The 20,634-nt window shown below is 42.0% G+C and overlaps 1 protein-coding gene across 1 annotated transcript in view; it reads right to left on the minus strand.

Annotated features, from left to right (window-relative positions):
* The window catches only part of TMEM132C (transmembrane protein 132C), a 298,136-nt gene that overhangs the window by 35,553 nt on the left and 241,949 nt on the right, over positions 1-20,634 (minus strand). Inside the window, exon 5 of the mRNA XM_084648976.1 lies at positions 5,198-5,341. Within this exon, the coding sequence (XP_084505102.1) occupies positions 5,198-5,341 (144 nt within the window). The remainder of the gene's footprint in view (positions 1-5,197; positions 5,342-20,634) is intronic.

Below are 20,634 nucleotides of genomic sequence, written 5' to 3' on the forward strand. Positions count from 1 at the left end.
CTCCTAAATGAGCTGTGTGGAAGGATTCACAAGAGCAGATAAATTCTTCCTGGGTTTCCAGAAGACTAAAAAATACCTGGGATCAGGGTGACCAGATGTCCCGATTTGTGGGTCTTTTTCTTATATAGGTTCCTATTAACCCCCCACCCACTTTTTCAAGCTTACTGTCTGGTCACCCTACCTGGGTTCGGGGAGCTGGAATCATTATTAATGGTTTCAGATACATAGATCAAAGTAGAACTTGGCTGATTTTTTTTTTTTAGTGCCATAATACATTTCTTGTCCACCTTTAAAAGATCGGGACCATTGTGTGAAGGTCTGGAGCACTCGAGGACTTTGATAGCTCATGAAATCAACTGTAAATTTGGGAGCAAAGGAGCTGTAATGTTGGCAGGAGCTGAAACTGAAGGGGTAAAAAAAAAAGAAAGGCACAGCTCATGGCAGGACACTCAGCTGCCCAGAGACAAGTCTTATCGCTGGGGAAAGCATTACCTGCTACTTGCAGACACATTCTATTTTTAGAGCACCATTGTGCCCTGTTACCTGGAATCATGTCACTGCAGCCGAACCTGGGGCATTGTAAAATGAATGCAAATGGGCTTTTCTCTGATGGCGCTTCAAATCACAGGGAAGAAATATCACCTACTTGCTCTTTGCTTGAATCATATGAGTGGCCATTTAATTGCCTGGTGACTAATTATCATGGGCCAAATCCTGAGACGTGCTGATCACCTGCAGCTTCCATTGTAAGGCTGTTTGAATGCAAAGCTTAATGCAAATTCCATATGGACTGAAGCCACATGAAAAATGTTTGGTATGAACTCCAACAGGGTGAAATCTCTGAGTTTCATACAGCTCTTGTCAATCCTCTACTGCCCCGCAAATGTTTTTATAGCCAAATAGTACTTAGTTCGCTTTAGAGACTCGACTATAGACGTGAATGCCTCTTTTATTGATCATGTTTATTACAATAGTGCCAATGGGTCCAGCTGAACGTGCTCGCCTTGTGCAGATACTGTACAAACAGAGCAAGTGACAGGCCCTGCCCTGAAGAGCTTACAATCTAAATAGGCTAGTCAGACAAAGGGTAGGGGAAAGGGAAAGAACATACAAGCGGAGCAAACAACATGATGGCTGCAAAAGCCAGGTTAGTTCTATAATTGTATTTTATTTTATCTTTGTTATTTAAATCCTTTCCATGGGGTTATGTTAGGGTGGTGAGCTGGAAAGACAAAGGAAGGGAGAGGGTGGGAGGGGTTGGAGCAAACAGACAATCAGCATAGGGGAGTGGCTGTTCATAGGGTTGACCTTTACTTGGATGGCTCCCTTCCCCCATCACCCCAAAATAGGATAGAATTTAAAACAATACAGAGTTCCTCAGAAAACCAAGAAATTTCCATTCAGTACGAACTGTGCACACACGCACACCACCCTTACCAAAAATACCACTTTTCTTTACCAGTAACCACGGGAGTCTGTTATTTATTAGAGCGAAATTTTTCAACTCAAAGACTGTGCTTGATGAAAAATCCAAAATGACATTTTTCACAGGAAAACGATGCTGTCAATGATTTATTCGTTCGAGAATTGATGGGAAATTTCAAAATATTTTCATTCAGTTTTCAACTGCATTTTTCGTTTTGGGTTGGTGTTTTTGAAAACTGAATCAAAGTGAAAAGTTTGATATCAAGTAGAACACAATTCTTCAGAATTGCCAATGAAAGCTGGAGCGTTTTAAATGAAAAGTTTTAGATGAAAAACTTTTTCTTCATAATTTTTCGCCGCAATGTTTTAAAAACTAGCTGTATTATTAAAGATGGAGATGATGGGGATTAGTACAGGAACTGTAAGATGGAGGAGGAACTGGTTAAAAGGGAGATGACAATGTGTTGAGCTAAAAGGAGAACTATTAAGCTTAAAGGAGATTACTGTAGTCCGCACTCTCTGGTCCGGCAACATCTGTGGTCCGGCATGGTTTTATTTTATGGTTTTTATGCTTTATCTACTTATTGGCTTGTGCCAATACAGTAAAATTGTGCAACAACATTAACACTTTGTTATGAAGAGAGCCAGTAGGCCTTGTCTAGGTGACGTTGCAAGCGTTGTTCCGTTTATTTGCCTTGGTGAGATAAAAATAAAAAGAGACCTGCTCGCTACAATATTGACTTCCCGTGGTTCGGCAAATTCTCTGGTTCGGCACTGGTTAGGTCCCGAGGGTGCCGGACTAGAGAGGTTCAGTCTGTAGTCGAGTTCCTCAGGGATTGGTCTTGGTACTGCTAATGAAATTTGCTGATGACACAAAGTTGGGAGGTATCCTCCAGACATGGGGAAAATAAAAATTATGCAGGGCCTTGAAGATGGGAGTAACAGAAATGGTCTGTACAAAAGGCAAAGTCACACACTTAGGGATTAATAACACGAATTTCTGCTACAAACTGGGGGCTCATCAGTTGGAAATGACAGAGGAGGAGAACGACCAATTCAGCCAGGTCTGTCGCAGAATGACTATCAGCCACCAATGTGGTGCTACCGTGAAAAAGGCAAATGTGGTCCTAGAATCTATCAGGCAAGATATTTCCAGTAGAGAGAGGGAATCATTAATGTCATTATTCAAGGCACTGATGAGCTCTCATATGGAATACACTGTATAATTCTGGTCACTCGTGTTCAAGAAATATGAATTCACACTGGAACAGGTGCACAGAAGAGCTCTAGAATGATCAGGGAATGGAAAGCCTACCTTACGAGAGTAGGTTAAAAGAGTCTAGGAAAGTGAAGGCAGAGAAGGGATATGGTTGCTCAGTATAAACACATCAGAGAGAAGAGTTATTTGAACTAAAAGACAATGTTGGCACAAGAATAAACTGGCCGTGAATAAATTTGGGGTGAAAAGTAGAAGGATTCTAACCATCAGAGGAGTGAGGCTCTGGAACAGCCTTTCAGTAAGAGTACTGGGAAAAAACAACCTAACTAGTTGTAAAATGGAGCTTGATAAATTTATGAATGGGATTATATAAGAGGGCTGTCTGTGATAGCAGGGGACTGGACTCGATGACCCAGGAGATCCCTTCCAGTCCTATGTTCCTGCTATTTATAGCAGTTAACATTTGCATGTGATAGATGCATCCCCTTGGGTGCACTGCATATTTTTCTGAAAGTAACAACGACAGCTTCTTTACTAATCTAAATCATTTCAGAACATTTTTTCAGAGGAAGAAATTACATCTCAAAAATTCCTCCATTCAACTCCAATGAACATTTGAGCACTAGTTTCCAGTTTTTTATTTCACTTTAACCTCAGAATGGTTAGAAAGATGGGCATTTAGAACCCACCTAAAAAACTGAACAAATGCAAAAAGCCTCCCCTTGAAAAATCTTTGTTATAGAGACAAAAGTCTTTGGGAAAAGTCTTCACTACAAATGCTACCGCTGTGACACAGACACTTAACTATAGTGACATAAGAGGCTTTTCCACACTGTAGTAAATCCACCCCCTTGAGAAGTAGTAGCTAGGTCCATCAACCTAGGGCAGCTAATTTTTCACATTCCCGAGTGACATAGGGTGACCCAAGTTTTAGATGTAGACCAGGCCCAAGAGTAGAGCTCGAAATGCTAATAGGTCATAACACTTCAAGACAACTTTGTTCTTTCCAGATCATCAAATGCTTTGAGAATAGCTCAAGAAACACTGATATTAAACTGTTTGAAGGGGGCTCTCTTTTGGTAAGAGGGTTTGTTTTTTCTTTCAATTTTTGATCAAATATTTTCTTCAACACATCAAATAATTACTCTGGGTTTTTAATATATTTTTGGCAGTCACTCTACTGTCATTGCAAATATGTACATCGTCCGGTGAGGATGAATAACGACTTCTGTGCGATTCTGTTTCTTCTACAGGCAACAGCCTTCTTCCCCCAAGCCCACTGGATCCCTTAAAGAGCTATACAGATCCTGGGGATCCATTGGAGGCACAAGAACATCTGCATAAAGGCCTCTTGCTGCTGTCCTCAGTTCATTATTTCAAAGAGTGACAAAGCTTCCAAGCCCACCTGGTCTCTCTTTCTCTCTGCCTCCTTGGTTTGAAGATGGCAAACTGTGTCCATGATTATTCATTAAAGAATTAACTCATTTCATACTCACTCTAACGAAGGTAATCACAATAAGTTAATCGGGGGCAGCGTTTAGGTGGCTGTAATAAAGACTCCTACATGAATCCCACCGCCGTGCATCATTGTGAGCTCTTGAGTGTAGGAAGCTGCCAGTACCCAGGGGTTCTGCTGCTTCAATAAGGCACCAATGATCTGAATCAATCTGTTGCACTATACATCCCTGTGGCTGCAATATGCTTGCTAGATGCATATCATAGGCCTAATGGGGTCAATGCCATATTATTACATAACATTTATACTGCAGTAGTGCTTAAAGGTAAGGGCTGCTGGAGCTTGATGCTAGACAATCATATAGTAGATGACAATCCCTGTTCCAAGAAGTTTACAATTTATGCACTAACGATAAATTCACTCCTGTACAAGAACCATGCACTACTTAAGCCCTATTTTGAGGGCTTACATGGGACTTAAAAATGGTGTACAGGCCTTGCGTTTGCTCGCTGTACAAGGGTAAAGGAGCTAACATACCAACCCAGGAATTCACATACCAACGAAAGGGTTCACACACCAACACAATTATGTGAGGCTGTTACTAAGATGTTACTATTGTATCTCTTGCTACCTTGCAATAAAAAAGATCCACGGCAGCGCATCTCAGAGCCTGGGTCAATTGACTGCCGAGCAGGGCTCAATGTACGGGGCTAACAATAGCACGTCGATGTTTGGGGTTAGGCTGGGGGAGAGGGTTTCAGACCCTGGGCTGTGAGTTCAGTCGGTTGACCCAGGCTCTGAGACTTGGTGCCATAGGCCGTTTTTTTGCAGTGTAGACGTACCTGAAGGGGAGAGATTTTCGAAGGCACAAATGGGAGTCAGATGCTCAGTTTCCATTGAAAGCCAACAGTGTCTTCACTGAGGTACCTGGCTCCCTTTTGTGCCTTTACAAACCACCTTATTATCCATCTGAAGCCTGGAAACAACTAACTCACAGTGCCAGGTTTATTGGTCAGTTTGCGGCTCTGCTTCCCCTTCCCCATTTCTGTATAGAAAGGCAGGAAGAACTGGGAAGCAAGCACATGAGGGGAACTTACTTTGACAACATCCTCATCAGAGGATTTGCACTCCACTGATTCAGAGATGTCCGTCACGGCGCTGTTCTCCTCAATGGAAACCACTTTGATGGGCACTGCAACCGTCTTCCCCGTGAGAATCGCGGTGTTCAGAATTTCTGTGTCCTGCACACAAAGCCAAGCACAGCACTGTTAAAAAGTTTCTGGGATGAAACCACAGGGAGGGTTAGAGAGATTCCTAAGAACCCAGAGCCCGCTCTTCAGCTGGTGTGAAGTCAATGGAGAGAAGTTAGTTATCACCAGCTGATGATCTGACATCATTCTCTCCAACTAGAAGCAACCTATTCAAATGTAGTAAATCCAAACTTATATTCTCTGCATTAGACAAACTCTTGTATGCACATTGACAGCCCATTGACCTTAACTGTATGCTCTAATATATAAAACAAAATCTTTGCAGCTTAATTCACCCCAGAAAGGCTCTGCTTTCAGGCATCTTCCGCTTTCTACCCATATTACAGGCAAGCTAATTAAGGGTCCAAATGCTTACTGCTAGACATGAGACCCACTATTTACTTGACAAAACTGGACTTCAAGACTATTTATTGAGATGGACCAGAAACACAGTTCAGGATGGTGGTATTTGAATGCAGGCCCTTTGAAGAGATGGGGTCTACTATCTGGACCTGAACTTTTTGGGAGGATTATGTTTCTTTTGATATGGCCGAAGACACTAAGCTGTAAAACAATGTAAGGAATCCAGCAGGCATTAGTGAACCACAGGGAAAATCAGAAGGAAACCTGAAAGCCTGAAATCAGATCTGAAGGGGAAAAACCTTTTAATCCACCTTCAACACAGCTAACAGCAGTTTCATTTTTCAAGTGATTTCATCCCAAGTCTGACTTCTAGGTAGAATTTCAAGTCTTTACGCAGCCTTTTAACTTCCAGCCCTACAAAGTGAGTCAAAGTCAGCAAAAGCACCAGGGCCATTCTTGCAGCATGCAGGTCAACAGGATTTTTGCCATTGCTATCAAAAGCAGCAAGATTGGGCCCTGATGCTCTAGTCAATGTTTTATTTTCAGCTCAGGTTTAACTGGTTTAAAATCCATACTGTTTTTTAAGACAGTTTTACGATATTTTACTCTGAGGTTCACCTCTTCCTCTTTTTCTTTCTTTCTTTTTCTTTTTTTTTTTTTTTTTAAAGAGGACAATGCATTTGTTTATAATATAAAAGAAGAAGGAATGTTGACACTTCTGGACAAGTAAGAAACCTACACAGATCCTAAGGCATTTATGTACACACGTTTATCCCACATTGTAAAGCAAGTCCAAAATTTCCCAAAATAGGGCTGGAAGTTAAGTATCTCAGTCCCTACTTAGGCACCTAGATTTCTGAAGCCTGATTTCACAGGGAGAGAGCACCCACCATATCCCACTGATTCTGAGGGGTATTCAGCACTTTTGAAAATCAGGCCACTTTTGTTAAACACGCGGCCTTAAGACCCTAACTTTTGAAAATCTTGCCCCATAGCATGTTCCATATATTAGCACTTTTGGACAGCCAGACATTTAAGCACACACACAAACAAAAGAAGGGAAGCCCTCAGAAAATTCTCTAATAGTTTAATAAGCAATAATAATTTTAAAAAATCACCTTCCTCCTGTGGGATTCCAACTCCATGTACATAGAATAACCCAACCAGCTACTTCAAAACCCAAAGGCACTACATCTTTTGCTGTCTCTTTTGATATTGCTAGCATCGTATGTCCTTGGAAATGAGTCTTTTGCCTCAGCCTCTTAACGCCTTTACTTATTTTTTGTGCCTGAGAATGTTAAACTGTGCGAACGAAGGACGCGAGGGTGAACGAGGAGCGAGAGAGCTTGTGGAAGTGACAGAGCATCTTTTCAGGCTATCGCCGGTCTGCTTTGAAATGATTTTAATCTGATCAAGTTTGTCTTTAACTACTACAGTGAATTACTGATGGAGAAATCTAATGTAAAGGGACAGGCTCAGAATAAGAGACCTCTCATAAACAGAAGCAGTTTCAAGCATTCAACACACCGTGTGGCTTGGGATTTATCAATGTTTTCATCCAATGGTAGCCTACCAAATGCCAAGCCATTGGAACAAACCAACAAAACAAGAAGAGGTGTGAACATATGATGAGATGAAGCACGTGTAACATAAGCCTAGAACTGCCTATAACTGGGTGTAACTCACAATGATTTGAATGGGAATCATTAGAGCTTACTCCAGGGCCGAATTCAGTCCTGTTCAAGCATGCAATAGTGGGTAATCAGTAGAATAAGATAAAATGAACAACAAGAAATAGGAAGTTGGAGGTGAGGGTGTCAATGGCGTTCAGTGGATAAGACCACAAGCTATTGATCTGCCCTTGATGACAAATCTAAGATCCCTGAGCACAAGGACTCTAACCCTATATCACAAGGAGGAGAAAGCCAGCTGCTCATCTAAATTGGTACCACAACAGGATAATGGTGAAAATGCTGAAAGTGTGATAGAACAGCATCAGCTTTACTAAGATCAGGGGCTTGCTTCACATTGCAGCTAAACTCTGATCCTGGACCAAAACAATGGATTTGCCATAACAGATGATGCCATTACATCCCTCAAATCTGGTCTCCTGCCTTCACCAGACCCAAGCCCATGGCTTAAATTCAGCTGGAGCAATCTGGAGCAGAGCTTTAGTAAATAGGTTTAAACCCGCAGGGCTGAAGCCCCGAGCCCCTGGAAATACTCTTTGAGCATTTAAGCCCTGCCCAAGCCTCTTCTGGTTCACCCACCCCCAAATCAGATGCTTCCACTTTACTGGGCAAAAGAAAATGAGTTGTGACTTTAGAAGGCAAAAGCCTAGACAGCCAATACAAATGACAATCCTATTTTCTCTGTTATATAGCACAGAGTTGACGTGCCAGGTGTTTAACAATCCATCATATCGGTTTCTCTCTTTCCAGTGGATCATTATAGAGGGATATGATGCATAAGTGGGACCATCGTAGAGATACTATCACAAAGGTTAGAAAACCTGCTGAAATTCCCTCCTCACTCTCCTGCCGTCCGCTAATGGTTTCATTAAGGGAAACTGAATCCATTTGAACGGCTTTAGTTTGATTAATTACTTCAGGGGCTGCATCTGCAAGAAAAAATATCAAAAATCAAGGACGCAGTTTGTCATGATAAAGGCTCATTGAAGTTTTAAGATTTTTTTTTTCCATGGGCCAGCATTAGCTTCAGGAACACTCAGTGCATGATGTGCACAAAGGAAATAGAAATGTATGAGACAGATTCACTAATAGCTAATACCATTAGTATGATTAGAGATCCTTGACATTAGCAGGGAATCAGTAGCTATGGTACCATGGCATCTGGTCCATCAAAACAAGGATGGAAACCTTTCACACTTCATCTCCAATTAAATCAGTCACGACTCATCACTGCCGTACAGTACAGGAACTGTTTAAGTATCATATGTGACTAAATTACCACATACTGCTTAAGCAAATTAAAAGCTGCAGTCACTCCCATCCTTCGGCCTCCAAGCGTAATGTGCTATGCAGGAGTTGTTGCAAAAGACGGGGCATGATTCTCACTTCTTTTGCCCATGTGCTTGGAGCTGGAGTGGAGGAGAAGGTGCAAAGGTAGCTTGCAGACACCTTTGTACGCCCTGTATTCTGAGGCCGTTAAGGGCTTGCCGCAGTATCAGTCAGAGCACTAACTTAAGTTCTGCTTCCCACAGTTCACGACGGACCAGGGGAAGCGGAGAATAGTGGTAGCACTGCGTATTCTGGCCATGCCTCCTCCCCACCTTTGTCCCACCTCCTAGTCTTCCTCACAACACACCTTCTATGCTGGGGGCCAGGAGTAGGGCTGGTGCAGAACCATTAGCCAACCATATGCCAGGAGAGAAGACCCCTGCACAGGGAGTATTCCCAGGGGGATGTTTCCATCCCCTTTATGGCCCCTTTATTCAAGGAAAGGCCTGTTTGTGTAACAGAATTGGGCCCACAATCCACACTTCGGTGCACAGGCATTCAGGCAGCAAACTGTAAAAAAAAAAAAAAAAAGACAAGGAAGATGTGGATACAAAGGTCCCTCAAAAAGCTGAACAAAACCTGAGAGAGAGAGAGAAACAAACATGGCTGAAATAAAAAGATTGGCCACTCAGCAGAGAAAAGTGTTTTATAATGGTCTAATTTAGCAGTGTGTTTAAAGAGCTCTCAGGGTCTGATTCAAAATCCATCAAAGCCTGGAAATTGAGTTTCCAAACTCCACCAGATTGCGTCTTATTATTGCAGCAGCCTGAGTTATTCATCAGTACAAGTTAATGGTGGAGCGGAAGTTGGACCTTTGAGATCACGTTGGGTGACATTAGAAACAACTGTCACTACGTTTGATATCTGCCATAATAATGCTACCTACTTACACTTTGAAGAGGGATAGAGAACTTTTTAAAAAAGCAATATGCTTTTACTTTGCATGCTATGCTGTGGATACACACAGGTTATTAAGAAACCTTATGAAAGACTGAGAACCAATATAAGATGTAGGTAATTTGAACAATTACAATATCTTGGACATTTTCTCTTTCTTTAATTTTTAAAATCCCACAAGAACTAGTCTACTTTCCGTACAAACAGCCATTAAAGTTTTTGGTTTTAAATCAAATCTATTTTGAGCTGTGAAAGGACCAAAAACATGCAAGAACTGTGTTTGGATTTTCTTCCTGTTTATTAAAAAAAAAAATGGACAAACTAATGCCAAGTAAACTGGGTAAAAAATAAGGTAAGGAAAGAAATAGGATGAATTCTGAGCAGGCACCAATATTCAACCTGGAATGAGGTTGTTATAAATGTATTATGATCCCCTAAAAAAACAAACCACCACAGGTTGTGATTTCCAAAGTGAAGTAGGGGAAGTAGCTGTTCTGTTCCCACTGAAATTAACTGGAGTTGTTGTGTCAAGTTCTTCTAGCTGGCTTTGCAGATCTGAAGCTGGCTTTGTAACTCTGATAGCACCATGGGGCATGATTCCAACAATGCAACCACAAAGCCAGTCATTTGGTATGAAGCAGAAAACCAACAGGCTTCTGATTCGGAGACGTCTTCCTGCCACACATGAACACCATGGGACTTTTCCAGTATATGAAGGGGAACATAATTATCGTGTATACATATTTCAACAACAGGCAGAAATATTAAGGAACGTTTTCATGCTTGTTTCTCTACTGGCTTGATAAGATTAATGCAGTGTTGTAGCGGTGTCAGTCCCAGGCTGTTAGAAAGACAAGGCGGGTACCAACTTCTCTTTCACCAACAGAGGTTGGTCCAGTAAAACATATTACCTCACCCACTCTGTCTCTCTGGTAAGATTAATGTCCTTACTGGGAGAAGCACATAAAACCAGCTGATTTACTTTGGCACAGGAGAAATTATTTTAAAAATTAATTGTTATGTTTCAGCTGCAACCTAGTATTTTATTACCCACAAAAGATCTGCCCATTCCCAGCCTGAAAAATGTATCATACAACTTTCTAGGTCAAACTCCAGGTGTTTTTTGCTCTCTGGACACCCAACACCTTTAAAAAAGGACCAAACCATCTGACTCTGCCCCAAGAGGCAGAAAAGGCATAGAATGATATCTCCTTCTATAGAATCCTGAAGTCACATCCATGACCTCAGAATACAGCCTGAGGTCATAGTGATGCAAGGAAATAGGGAAAAAAGGCCCATTTACTGATCGTTACAGACAAGTATGTTATGGAATCTTTAGGACTTGTGCAACATCCATTGTAATGGCCCCCCACAGAGACAGACGAAGCAGATAGGACACCTAGACAGCTGTCTTCCCTCTTTTAGCCAAGCACTTAATTAGTTGTGACTCAAGTGCAACCAATCACGTTAGTGCAGAGAGAAGACTCAGATTCGTTTGTCTCCTTTGTTTCGCTGAAGGATGATACAATTAAGAAGCCCAAAGGCTGGAAATGGTACATTATACCACACAAGAACAACTGGAAGGAAGGTTTACTCACCCTCCCGCCTTCTTTGCATAGACAAAACTCCCTTGGAAGTCAATGAGCCTTTGTGTGTGTGCAAATAATGAAGAGGCAGGAATTCAGATGCTAGGCACATGCACCCTGACCTGGTGCCTAAATACCTCTGAGGATCTGGGCCCCGATTCAGATCTCATTTGCACAGGGGTAAATCAGCAGTTACTTCGTTGGTGTCACAATGGTATTAAAACAGTGTGAGATCCGAATCAAGTCCCATCATTTACACTGGAGTATGTGGGAAGCGGAGTGAACGAGGGCTGGAATAAAGAATTGGATGTAAATATTACAGATAGTATGGCAAGTCCAAATTCTCAGCTTTTAATAATGTGTGAGGTTTTTAGACTCCAAGCCAATGCTACTGACAGAATACAGACTAGCAGAGACCTTTGGGCAGATCCTGATATAAGTTACACCAGTGTAACTCTCAACTAACTGCATTTGAGGTAACTTAGATCAGAATTTTTCCTCCCACCTCGGGCCCTAGTGTTGAGTCTCACAGGAAATTCAGGGGAGCTGGTATTCAGGAAAAAGATATGCTTTTTTAGAAAGGGGAAAAACAAAACAAAACATGAAGCTGATGTGTTATAGCCAGAGGAGAGAGATCTGCCTGTGCTCATATTTGAGCATATTCCTCAAGGGTAGGCACCAATATAGTAAACTCTCCAGGAATCTGACACCTTTGTTCCAATCCTAGAAATTCCACTGATGCCTGTGGGATCTCTGTGCAAAGACCAGAGTAGAGAATAGGGCCCTTTGTTGCTTGAATTTAGCTGAAGAGCAATCCCTGTGTTCACCCAACCTCTCAGTTGTAAGAAGGCAGGCATTCAGGCTTGACTAATTTAGGAACTAATTCAACATTAAATCGCGGCAGAATGAGGAAGCAAAGTGACAGCTGTTTAATTAAACTCTAAATCCGATTAGATGGTGTTATCAAGAGAAATCCACTGGAGCCTAAGGTCATGAGAATGGTCCTGTTTACAGTCTGAAAATTCTATAAGTGGAACTACATAGCATGATGTTAATCATAGCTTAGCAATTAAGGTTTCTCCCTGCACACAGACAGTCTTGAATTTGAAAACGGTGTGTTGCATGCCTGGGGAGGGTACACAGACACACTGGTGGTGTTTTCATTTAGAAGGAAAGCTCCTTGCAAGACTTTGTGGGAGAAGGGCCTTCACGTATAACGACCTTAGGGCTAGGAAAGTATTTGAACTATGGTAAAGGGAAGAAAGAAGCAAGCATCTATGCATTGCTGAGAAGCACTTGAATGGGTGGAGATGCAGGAAATGTAGAGAAAATCTAGGGGCAGTGCTGTGCTTCCATTATTCCTTACATATGATGCCCTGATTAGCAACACCACTCTCACAATATACAGTAGTTACAAGGAAGGAAGGTGGAGATAGGAGAGACACAAAAAAGGCCCGCTGCACACGTGCTAGTTTCAAATACCATAAATATTTTTCTGATGAGTACTAAATTATACATCATAAATTTCCATGGCACTGTAGTTAAAATGATGCACAGGATCTCATTGCACTGCAGACAATTGTTACGCTGACTTGTGAGCCTGCTTGACACGATGCTTGCAGATTCGCGTTATTAATGCTACTGCGATTACAACTGATTAACAAACTGATGCTGTTAGGCGGCAGATTCTGTTTATCTACATAATCCCGTGATTAAATAAATTATACATCTAGCTTTCAGCCAACTGGGTTCTTTGACACTCCACAGTCACAGACCTTGTGTATATGAGGGGGTGGGGAACTGATATTCAGTATTTGAATTCTTAGCACACACTTAAAAATTATTGAGGAAAGGTTTCTATTAAAGGAGTTTGTATCATCTCTGATGAGTACACTGATGCAAGTTCAACCCAGGGGTAAGTGCATGCGATGCTTGTTGGTTGAATCTGGGCCCATTGTTTTCTCTCACTTGATTACGGTGTTACATATTGAACAGATAACAGGCCCGCTCTACTCTGCCTGTCAGTTTATAACCATTTGGGCTTTTCTTTCCTATCTCACAGTATGACTGTAAAAGGGATGGGGAATTCAAGAAAGGTAGCCCCCTTGTTGAATACCGTCCAACACCAAATGTGGATCTAGAATAGAACCCAGCTCACCCTCCCATAGCTATACTAGATCTGGAGTGCCAAGAGGAGAAAAGAGTAATTAAAATCTTATTCTAGGCAGTACGGTCAGAGAGGAGACTCAGAGTGAACCTAGAAAACTGATCTATTTGTAAAACATGCCATATTTACAATAACTTTTCTGACCGGAACAACAGTATGGAAAAGATACGTCTGCAGTGTGCCTTTTCAGCAAAGGATATCAATGTTTCTTATGGACATTAATCCATGTAGACACACAACCACCCAGTCAAGTATGTTCTAAATCTTTGCTAAGTGGCCAGCACTGTACAAGACACAAAAATAAAGGTCAGTACCTGCCCTGAAGAGTTTACAGTCCTTAAGACAAACACAGATAAGACAACACCCATAGGAAGACCTAGAGGAGAGCATTAACATTGTTCAGTCCCCATCTCAGATTATGTTGGCTTGGACAGCTTGATCACGGTGGGTTAGTGTTTGTGGGTTTCAGTGAGTCTTTAGGAAGGATGAGAATGGAAGAAGGGTGTGAAACAAAGATAGTGGATTTTTATAAGATACCTGCAGTAAATAACATGAGTGGTGTTGCCAATTCTTGCAATTTTATCAAGACTGTTATGATTTTTCTTAAAACTCCAACCCCTGGAGTCATATGATTATGCGAGCATCTTTTTTGTTTTGTTTTTTTTTGGTAAGGAAAGTTAAGTGTCTAGCCCTCAGGAGGAAGGCTTGACAATACAAACCCAAAAGCTCAAAAAACGGAAGGCAAATAAAAATATCCATTGGCATTTTATACACACACACACACCAGTCTCAGGATTTTGGGTGGACTTGACTCATGGTTTTTGAACACTTGGGGCTGGCAATACTGTGGAAGGACAGATACCAAGCTAGAGTGTGGGCAGGGCTATGCAAATGAGACAATGTAATGTTAGCACAGGAGTTGCTGTGTTAGGGCCTCGACCAAGACAGAGCGTACGTATTTACATAACTTTACGCATGTGAGTAGAACCCTCAAGTGCTTTGCTGGACCTGGTACTTAAGCTTCTGAGCATGCCCAGTGTGAACTAGCGGTTTCCAGAGTCTTCAGCTAACTGGGATACTCATGCAATTAATGAAAGCGCTGGGCCTTTTCTTTGCAAATCTAACTCTCAGGCACCTATGACACATTGCAGACAAAGAGGTTCTGATTATAGACACTTTTTAGATGAGTGAACTGGGATACAGACTTGCACAAGGCCACAGTGCAAGTCAGTGAGTGGCTTTGCTGAAAAGAGAATCCAGGAGTCCTGACATTTAATCCCCTGCTCTAACCACAGGACCACACCCCCTGCTAAAGCCAACGTCCAGTTAGAGTCTCCTCCCCCACCCCGCCCTAATCAACCCACTGATTTCTGCAAAGCTCTGAGTGCATCATCAAACTTTTACGTCTTTTAATTCTCTTTTCAATTGGGAAACTTATGTACTGAATTCAAACCTTTAGTTTTTGCAACCAGTGTAACTTACAACCAAGAGCTGAGAGCCTTTTGGGAAAGAAAACTCAGTGTTCTGAATCTATAGTTCTCCCAGAATCAATTACCATTTCTCAGTTTACAGTCTTCTAGAAGAGGCAAATCTTAATTAGTGACTCCTCATTAATGACAGATCATTTGCTTTTCCTCCCTTGTTGTGTATTTTTAAAAACACCCAATCAGTAGGATTCTGCAGCCCTGACAAACTGAACTGTAGAGACAGGAGAAGGGAAAAGTGTGCTACACCATGAGATACAGACGCCTGCAGCTATCTTTAAATCCTTGATGTCTAGCTCATGGCTTCTTTGAAGTGAAGCTACTCTATTAACATCTGAATTTGCAGAAAGGGAACACAACAAATGATTCCTTTGATGTACAATATCAAGACTGTATTGCTAAAATTCAATTATATGATGCATCAAAATTCGAAGTCTTCCTGTCTAACAATGGAATAGAAATAACCAAATAAAACCCTTCATGTACATCTTTAATTGGTTTTGACTTAGTTACAGTTTGCTACATAATTATAATTGCAGAGGTCTCCGCATGTGGCAAAGAATATGTTACAGGTAATATCATTCCTAAGGGCTAGATCCTGCAATAAGTTTTGTGCCGAGGCCCGTTGACTTCAACGAGGCTCTGTGCAGGTATAGCGGTGTGCTCCAGGAGACCTCATTGCAGGATCAGGACTTCAATTATTTTTTCATGTGACTTTAATTTAAAAAATCAGACTTATTGGTATGCACTATGCCACAACTACACCTGTACTTCCCCGATGTGGTCCAGCAAGGGCAGCTCCTCTCAGGCTTTTGGCGCCTCTCTTGGGCAGAGACCCACGTCTCTCTCCCTCCTGACGGGGGGTTTTCCAGGCTGCACTGCTTCCTGCCTACACTGTGATATTCCCAGTAAGCCAGGCTGCCTGACCAGGTCAGCATCTGTGGTTTGCTTTCTTTTCTGAGGCAGTGCAACTGCTCTCAGTTGCAAGTCACATCACAGCTCTTTCTAACCAATGCATTTATTCTTCAGGGGAAAGTATTACAGAGAAAACATCTAAGAAAAGATGCTAAACACACGCTGATCAGTTTACCAGAGATCACCCTTCCAACTCCAGCAGGGGCTCTGGTAGGCATCAGTCCTTCAAACCCCACCAAGGGGTTTTTCTGTGGTTACAAGTTCGTAACAGCTTTAGCGTAGAACGAGCAGCCCCATGAATGGGTTAGTCCTTCCTTTATGTAGCTTGGGCCTTTGATCTTCAGATTCTGGGACCAGGTAATCAGGTGCCGTCCTCAGGGTGTAGCCCCAGAAGGCTGGACGTTTGCATAACCAGAGGTGGAAATTGGATTCACCTTCCCCTCTAGAGATTCCCCCAGCAAACCACTTGACACCGTTTGTCCAAAAGTCCGTTCTTGGCTGGCCCATTGGTCAATACAGTTCACAGTACTTCCCAGGGCTCACAATAATACATAACCTTTGCATTTCATACAATGGACTCCAAAGAGACAAACTTCATTCAATAAGGTTTTTCACGGCTATTACAGGAAATGGCCAAATCTATTACATACTGACCCCATGCATAAATTCTGTCAGTAACATACTTGCCGTTGGAGGACTATGCAGTAAACTGATTGTATTACAACAAAGAACAAAATGCTGCAAAACAGAAACTAGGAAACATATTGCCTCAAACTGTAGTTGATCAAATACTTTCTCCCTAAGGTTTATGGATATAGCAATTACCCTGGCAGACAAGACAGCCTGTAGCAATGGATCAATTACTCGCAGATTTATTACAGGAAGGATATCCGACTCTCGCCCCATTTGTTTCCAATGCGTTTGGAACGTTGTGTGAAGCAACTAACCCTTACTAGTCATTACACCTGAGTGAATAATTCACAAGGAAAAATTCATCCAATGGCTTTGTCAGTTTTTATACTCATGGATATTCCAAGATCAGGCTATGATTTACTTTAATTTAGCTGTTCTGGGAGTATTTATTTCTACTTTACTAAACTTATTTTGCTCAATAAATTTATTATAAGCAATTCACTGCATCAGTTCAAAGCTCAGCATTCGGAATAGGAGCTGGATTATTTAGTCATTCACACACAGATGAATCAAGAGATATTGTTTCCTTTCCCTTGTTGGACGAGTGTCCTAGTACTTCCCGTGTGACACTAACTTTCCATGAACATTTGTGCCAGTAAAACTCCACTGCTTGAATACCAATTGTATTAGTATTTATTATTTGTATAATGACAGGGTGACAGTTCAGGGCAACTGCACCTGTATTCCCTCTCCCAGGGCAAGTGCACATCTTTTAGGCTTCTGGCTCACAGATGTCATCCCTCTTGGGCAGAGACCCATGTCTCTCTCCCTCCTGACTGGAGTTTTTCCAGGTTGCACAGTTCTTTGCCTACACTGTATTATTCCCAACAAGCCACACTGCCTAACTAGGCCAACGTCTGCTCTTTGCTTATTTTTTGAAGACTATGAACAACGTAATTGCCAACACTTATAAATTACTACACAGCTCTTTCTGAACAAGCAAAAGCATTAAAAAATAAAAATAATAAAAGAACATACACACATGCTAGAAGTCTTACCAGAGGTCACCTCAAGTCCAGCTTCGGGCTCTGGCAGGTGTCAGGCCTTCCAATCCTTTACTTAGGACTGAGGCCCCCTGAATCTAGAATCCAGCCCATTTGCTGGATCGGAAAGAAGGCTCCAAGTCAATTTAAACTCAGGATTTTTGGATAAATAGCCTTTCTTTGTCTTTTGGTCTCCGGATAATCCAGTTTGAACCAGTGTATGCAAGCCTCTCTCACTGGAGGTGTTACAACCTGAGTAAATTTCCCTAATTGCCCTCCACTGTTCTTAATTCCTGGAGGTCTGAGGTCACTCTCCGCCAATGAATTACATATGATCCCTGGCCCACAATGATACATGAACTGAATACAGCAAGATCTTCCAAAAATATGGCAGGAAATTGCCATATCTATAACAAGCAGCATCTACGGGTATGTCTCCACAGCTTCTGGAAGCAAGTCTTGCAGTCCAGGTTGACAGACTTATGCTAGTGGGGCTCAGGCCAGTGTGCTAAGAATACTAGCGTAGATGTTTCTTTGACACTCGGGCTCGAACAGGAGCTCAGACTCTGAAGTCTGGGGAGAGGGGGTGGGCTTCAGAGCCCGAGCTCCAGCCTGAGCCCAGCGAGCTTCATTCTGTTGACCCTCGCTCCCAGCAGTCGTGTAGACATACGTTACAGGCCCCATCTGAGTTCTGGATTTCATTGTACCCTAAAGAACTTACAGTCTAAACAGACAAGCTGGGAATAGCATCCAGGTCACCTGATTCTCAGTCCATGCCGTGCCTTGATGCTAAAAGAAAGGGCATGCTAAAAGGGGGTTGAGCAGCATCGAAGCCACACTCCTGAGCAAGAAAGCCATTACCCCACCAGCCCTTAAGCAGTCCTTGCTGATGAGGAACACAAAGCAGCCAGCCATTCCCCTTTGGAATTCTGTACACCCCATCCACAGTTCTCTTCAGCTGAGCGGGCCCAAAGAGCACGGCAGGGAATCATGCTTGCGTCTACTAGATGGCACTGCAGACAGACACAAATCGGCACTATTTATCTAGTACCTTCTCTTATCCTCCAGAACGTTGGCAGCTCAGACAAAAGTGATGGTTGGAGCTGAACCAGTCCTAAATTTGTTCCGGGAAAACAAACTCCCCTCCCCTCCAATTTTCCTAGCCATCTGTAGCTACAAACCACAATCATTGTGCTAAGCCAGCCAGTCTGTTGTGACCTTAATAGCACAAAAAGTAGCAATGCTCTCTACAGCTGTTTAATTTTAACTTACAAGTACAACGTCTCCTAAACTCCTCCCTCACACCTGCGTCTGAGTAACTGTTTGACTCTTTTCTTTGAATCAGACACAAAAATCCGCACTCATGCATGTGACATTGTATTACACTTGTGTTAAGTGTTTTTTTTTTTTTATGAATCACGTCCATAGGAAATAACTTAGGACCTCCTTTTCTATCCTAAATTAAACTGACAAGATGATCTCATTAGATAATCTAACCCCTTAGGTGACGGGAACTGCAAATTAATAAGGACATGAAATGGAACCCACAGCACATTTTCATGCATGATTGCTTCTTCCTTTGCTGTCTTGAAAGCTGGAAGTGTGCACACTTTGTCTTTTAGTTACGTGCCTATCATAATAAATGTGTAGCAGCAGTAACTGAGCCTCAGATTGGGGCCTCTCTGGTTGGTAGGAGCTGTGACGCTAAATACAATTAGGTATAGTTCACTGAAAAGACAAGTATTATTCTAAAGCTGTCTATTTTCCATTGACTAAAATGGATATATGCCAGGATATATGTGATCACTGGATATTTTCTTCTTCCTGTTGCATGGAAGAAGACTCTGCAAATGGAAACAGTGTCAAGGTAAACAATTCTGGAACTATTTAAAATAGATAAAATACTGAATATTCTACCTTAAAAGACACCTTGCTTTGACTTCTTATGGATTATTGTTCTTCACACCTTAGCTTGGTTCACAACTGAGAATGACATGAGCATGCCCCTAACCCCTCCTGGAGCTTTGTCCACATTACAAAACCACTGTATCGTTTACTAGGTGGCAACCTCTGCTGAGGGAGGGTATACGCCGGGTCAGGATTCAGGTGCAAGTGGCAGAGCTAGGTGGAAGTTTGAACAGGGTCTGCCAACAGTATATTTTGGCTCACGACATTTGGCTACTGTTTCATGATTGCTAGGATGTGCCAAACTAAACAACAAAAATGAGACCCTGCCTTGGAGCAGTATGTTGACTAAGTTTAACAGAGCTGTTCAGAAAATTACATAGATTGGGAATGCTGGTGGAATGATCAAGTGCAAACAAGCATATCCTGCAGTCTAACCAACTTTATGGAAAGTATATACAGTGAATAAAATGATACTCACCACACCTATCTCGGAATGCATGATCCGTGTAAGAGAAAAGAGACGTGGCGAAATTGCTGTATATCTCTGCCCTATAAGCACATCTCTCATTTAGATTGAAAGGAATCAAGGCATCAGAAAGGCTGCACAAACCATGCAGGATGATTTACTGAAGATTTGATTTGCCATAACAGATGCAAAACCTGCAGCCATATCTCAACTGCTACAATGATCAATACCCCCCACAACACACCTTTCAAGACATGCCTCTAACACCATGTGGTGTACCTCATCCAGTGCATCAAAGGCCCCAACAATAACTATGTGAGTGTAACTAGACAACTATACTCTTGAATGAACTCACACAGAAAAATGATGGAAGACAAAAACACTGTCACATGTGGGGGGAACAGTTTTCACAAAATGATCACTCCATAGCTGACCTCTCAAGCCTCATCCTCAAAGGCAACTTGCAAAACATTTCAAATGACGAGCCTGGGAGCTTAAATTCATAACTCTGCTAAACCCCAAATCTCATGGACTCAACAGAGAAACTGATTTTATATCTCATTACAACAGTCTGTAATCCACTAACTGTTCTTTGACCTATGACTGCAGAGGTGTTAATTGCCCCCCACATTTTGAATAGTTTCTTAAAACGTGTGTTAACTCCTTATATTCAACAATCTGTTCTACCTTGTAGTTAGCCGAGACACTCTGATTACCTTTCCCAGACATGAGGAAGAGCTCTGTATAGCTCAAAAGCTCATTTTTCTCACTAAGAGAAGTTGGTCCAATAATAGGTACTACC

The sequence above is a fragment of the Lepidochelys olivacea genome (genome assembly GCF_965140295.1).
Source record: "Lepidochelys olivacea isolate rLepOli2 genome assembly, chromosome: 15".
NCBI classification, from domain to species: Eukaryota; Metazoa; Chordata; order Testudines; family Cheloniidae; genus Lepidochelys; species Lepidochelys olivacea.